Source organism: Girardinichthys multiradiatus, chromosome Y (assembly GCF_021462225.1).
Source record: "Girardinichthys multiradiatus isolate DD_20200921_A chromosome Y, DD_fGirMul_XY1, whole genome shotgun sequence".
Lineage (NCBI taxonomy): Eukaryota > Metazoa > Chordata > Actinopteri > Cyprinodontiformes > Goodeidae > Girardinichthys > Girardinichthys multiradiatus.
In genome coordinates this window covers 26,005,594-26,010,146 of record NC_061818.1, presented here as the reverse complement: position 1 = coordinate 26,010,146, position 4,553 = coordinate 26,005,594, and the positions used below count along the sequence as shown (strand labels likewise).

At 35.2% G+C, this 4,553-nt stretch overlaps 1 protein-coding gene across 1 annotated transcript; it reads left to right on the top strand.

Annotated features, from left to right (window-relative positions):
- The first annotated feature begins 522 nt into the window (after positions 1-522).
- Positions 523-3,951, top strand: LOC124864155 (immunoglobulin lambda-1 light chain-like). The gene is made up of 4 exons (XM_047358823.1): positions 523-646; positions 739-1,072; positions 2,409-2,530; positions 3,487-3,951. Exons 1-4 carry the CDS (start codon positions 607-609, stop codon positions 3,810-3,812), a joined length of 822 nt encoding a protein of 273 aa, XP_047214779.1. The 5' UTR covers positions 523-606; the 3' UTR covers positions 3,813-3,951.
- The last annotated feature ends 602 nt before the right edge of the window (positions 3,952-4,553 follow it).

Here is a 4,553-nt window from a genome sequence, read left to right as displayed (position 1 = left end):
TTTTCCAATCATGTTCAATATTATACAACACATGTGTTAGTGAGATAAATGTACAGTAAAAGCAGGTTGACAGATGTTGTTGTGAATGAAGCCATCTAGTGGCATAACCTGAAACAACAAAAAAGAGTGATAATTCTGCACAAATTTATGTCTGCATTATTTGTAATACTGTCCTATTTTTTAGAACCATTTATCTCTTAAAGTGGCATTTAAGGAACAGTTAATCTGCTGTCTTTATGGTTTTTGTGTCGACCTTCCCCAGCTCGTGTTTAAGAGAGGCAAACTGCCAGTAGAGGTCTCCCAGAACCTCAGAGAGATGTTGGATCCTCAAAAGATACAGACATGAGACTTGTGATGAAGCTCTAAATTTTCATCTTTATAATGTTCACAATAATTTTCAACAATACTCTTCGATAAAGCTAAAAACTACAAAACACTACAATGTAGATTTGATGAAAGCTCCTCCTCCTGCCAGTTTCTCTCAGGTTCTGTGTTGTAATAAATTCCTCCTTCAGCACCTCCTCTCCTCATCCTCTAAACTCTCTCATCTGTCAGCAGTAACGTCACTTTTCAAGTTCCAACATCATCTCAGTACATATTGACAACATGCTGGGGTCCCTCTGCACTCTCATCACTGCTCTAACATGTAAGGAGGATGACTGACTGCAGACTGGAGCTCCTGTTGAATTGATCAGTCTGTGTGTTTTTCTTGACTTCATGTGATTTTGTTGTTTCCAGGTGTGAGTGGTGTGACGGTGGTGACACAGAAGCATCCTGTTGTGACAGTGAGGAAAGGAGAGACAGCCACCATGGACTGTAACCTGGGGACTGTTAGTAACAGCGCTGCTCAATGGTACAGACAGATCCCAGGAGAAGTTCCTCTCTATATGCTGAGATTTTATCATGGCTGGAGTTCACCCAGCTATGGTTCTGGGTTTTCATCTCCAAAGTTCACATCCACTCATCAGTCAACATCAGATTATCGTTTGATCATCAACAATATAGAAGAAGGAGATTCTGCAGTTTATTACTGTCAAACATGGGATGACTCTGTGAAAGAGTACATATCACAGTGATTCACACCATGACAAAAACCTGAATACAAACACTTCTGCTTTTTATGCTTTCAGTTCTTAACTTTTATGTTTTTTATTAAATTGATTAAAAAAAAATTACAATTTTATTCTTTATACTATTTTATGATTGTTTGGTAAAATTGTGAAGCCCCTTAGTCAACTGTTGCTTTTTAAATATTGTATATGAATATATATGGTAGTATTTAAACAGATGGTAATGTTGTGACTTGTTGAAAATGTGTTAACTGTTATTACTAATGTTATTACTATCATTAAACATTGTGGTTCTTTATCATAAAAAGTTCCTCTTTACACATAAAAAAACTTCATGTGTAATAAAGTCCACACATTGTGAAGATCATGGCAGAGGGCCTTTTTAAAGTAGTCCAGAGATATTTTTCACAATATATGTAAATCGAAACATTTCACTCAAATGTCCCATACATTTAATAATTTGCAATGTTTTTGTTATCAATGAGAAAAGAAAACATTATTAAAACATTTAAGATTTTACACCCCTAAATACTGTGGAAAAATATAATGGAAATCAGAGTGTCTCTGAATGTGACATGAATCACATCATATGAAAGTAAATTTTAAAATAAAAAGACTTGCTTCGAATGTTTGAGTTAAGAAAACAAATTCAACTGAGTTTTCATGCAGTTCTAAGGCAGCATGGTGATGGTGAGCTCTGACCCAGCGCTTGATTTTTCTAAATATCATCTTAGATGTGAGTCAACATGAGTGGATGGCTGATGGTTTTCTTCTCCTGTATACCTAACCTGTGTATAACTGGTTGCCAGGTTGTACTCCCCCTCTCACCCAGTGTGAGCTGGGATGGACTCCAGGCCCCTGTAACCCCTGAAAAAGATAAAGAAGTTTAAAATTAAAGATTGACACTGTAACAAATAAGTGAAAGGACGAGCATTGATTCATATAAAGTAAGAAACATGTCTTGTGCCAAAAAAAAACCGATTTTTTAATTGTAACCTTAACCATATTAGATGTTCCTTGTAATCAGTATTTGTTCTTCTGCCTCCATAATGCAGTTAAAAAGCCCAGTTTTATCCAAGATCTGTCCACAGCGATGCTTAAATTTCATTAATGTTATTTTTACACTGCAGAACAGTTACTGCTGCAAAACATCTGTTTCAAAAACATCTGAAAGTTTCATCTGCAGCACAAGGCAGTTATATCAACATGATTTAATACAAAAATAGAAGTATTTAAAATGATAAAACAAAAGAAACTTATCAGCTGGTAGGACAAGTATCATGCCTTACAAAAAAGAACTCCTCCTCCTTCACTTCTTCTCTCCAAAAGATATTTATAAGCCTCTGCTGCTCTCCTTTCAGTTCGACCTGTTTGCCTTTCAGTTGGACAGAACCAAACATTCACACCACAAACTGACAACATGCTGGGGACCCTCTGCAGTCTCATCACTGCTCTAACATGTAAGATTCTTCTCAGATACTTTAGGATGACATGTTTTCACATGCAAACCTTGTACTCATGTGTTTCTCTGCATGTGTTGCCAGATGTTGATGCAGCGATAACACTGACCCAGATGCCTCCTGTCAAGATAGTTTCAGCAGGACAAGAAGTTGTTTTAAACTGCAACATTCATATTTCGTCTTTCTTACTTTTCTCTTTCATTTCACTAACAATAATAGTTTTTTTCATAGAATAAAAATAGACATTTAATAAGCTTTTTGTATTTGTGTGTTGCTTTGATAAAAAATCCAGAGGTGCCACAGATAACAGAAACTTTTGTTAGTAAATTATTTAAAAAATATATTTTCAAGGTTTTTTTATAACATTGTTTTAAATATACAACGTTGTGCTTGGTCTTTGACACACTTATTACAAATGTAGTTACAGAGAAATTGAAAAAGAAGTCACATATAATCGGCTCTTTAGTTTATTGTTTGCACAGCAGTATCAGTAAGATTAATTTCATTTTATCTTTCTCTTTAAAATCACATGAAGTTAACAGTTAACATGAATTTTTAACTTTCACAACTCTCTAAAACAAAAACATCTGATTAAATATGCTGACAAAAATATTCTGCAATCTAATAATTTGCATCAAATTTAGTTACAAATAATGAACTTATTGCTTGATAAATAAATTCAAAAACACACAAAGTGTTTCATAAATAATGCGGGTCTTTTATTTTCTGTAGGGTGATCTAAATAATTTGTTATCATACTATTAATTATTACTGATCTAAAACCAAAGTCACATCTTCTATGCCCTTTTTTTTTATTAATCAACCGAAGTTATAATACAGAGTGGCTAAAGTTTGCTGTATTCTGTATCATTAAAAATGTTTTGTTTTGACCAAGTAATGCTTTGTTGTTGACTAAATCATGTAGTTATTTGATGATGTTCTCCATGTTCCTCCAGGCTCCAGCCTCCCTCCTCCTGTCCTGACTGTCTTCCCTCCATCCAGTGTTGAGCTCCAGTCCAACAAAGCCACTCTGCTCTGTCTGTCCAGTCAGTCTGGACCCTTTGCAGATGTGAGCTGGCTGGTTGGTGGGAGTCCAGTGAGCAGTGGGATCTCTACCAGCACCGCCGTTCCCACACCAGAGCAGACTTTCCAGATCAGCAGCTCTCTGACCATCCAGACATCAGACTGGAACATGAACAAGGTTTACACCTGTAAGGTGTCTTTGGGCTCCCAGACTGCAGAGAAAACCATCAACAAGTCAGGATGTCCTGGTGAAGAATAGCAGAGGATCACAACCATCATTTATATTCTTCTTTATTGTTTGCAAGATTTAGGAACAATGCTTCTTTCTGCTTGGAATGTGTTTTTTGACAATTAATGCTGCTGTAGCTTTTTTTTTCCATAAATAAATATCAGTTATATGCAAAATGTATGATTATGTGTATTTCTTTATATATTAATGAGAGTAGCTGTGCCAAAGTACAGCATTTTGCCTGTAATGTGATGTTTTTTTCATTTGGTTGTTAAAAACCTTTGGATTTATTTATTTGTGTTTTCACAGTTTGTTTCATATAGCTACTCTCCATCCAGAGATTCAAACTATGAAGTTTGACATATTGGGAATATGGTAATAATAATAATGGTAAAACAGTCTAAAACATTAAAGATAGTGTCTAAGTAAGTCATGTAACTGTGAGAAAAGTCTGATAATGAGAGAAACAAGTGAAACTGATTTTTTTTCATCCACAGTCAGTTAAGCATCTCCTCTCTGTCTCTTTGTTTGCAGGAAACACCTGCAGACTCCTCTGCTTTTTTCTTTTTATATGTAAATAATGAAGTCAAGTTTCAGAGAGAGCAATCGCTAAGACTGAGACTTTAAACATCAACTCACATTAAAACAGATTCATGAATGACATGTTTGAAACTTAAATAAAAAAATAATCAAATACACCACAAGGATCTGTAATTTTCAGACACATGATTTCTGCAGATTGCATCCTTGTTCTTCCTCCACTCCAGATTC

Bases quoted from the DNA above. Each gene is read 5' to 3' on its own strand.
- LOC124864155 (XM_047358823.1), top strand. From the start codon at position 607: ATGCTGGGGTCCCTCTGCACTCTCATCACTGCTCTAACAT. The intron at 647-738 runs GTAAGGAGGATG...TGTTGTTTCCAG, and splicing joins TCTCATCACTGCTCTAACAT to GTGTGAGTGGTGTGACGGTG. The intron at 2,531-3,486 runs GTAAGATTCTTC...ATGTTCCTCCAG, and splicing joins TCTCATCACTGCTCTAACAT to GCTCCAGCCTCCCTCCTCCT.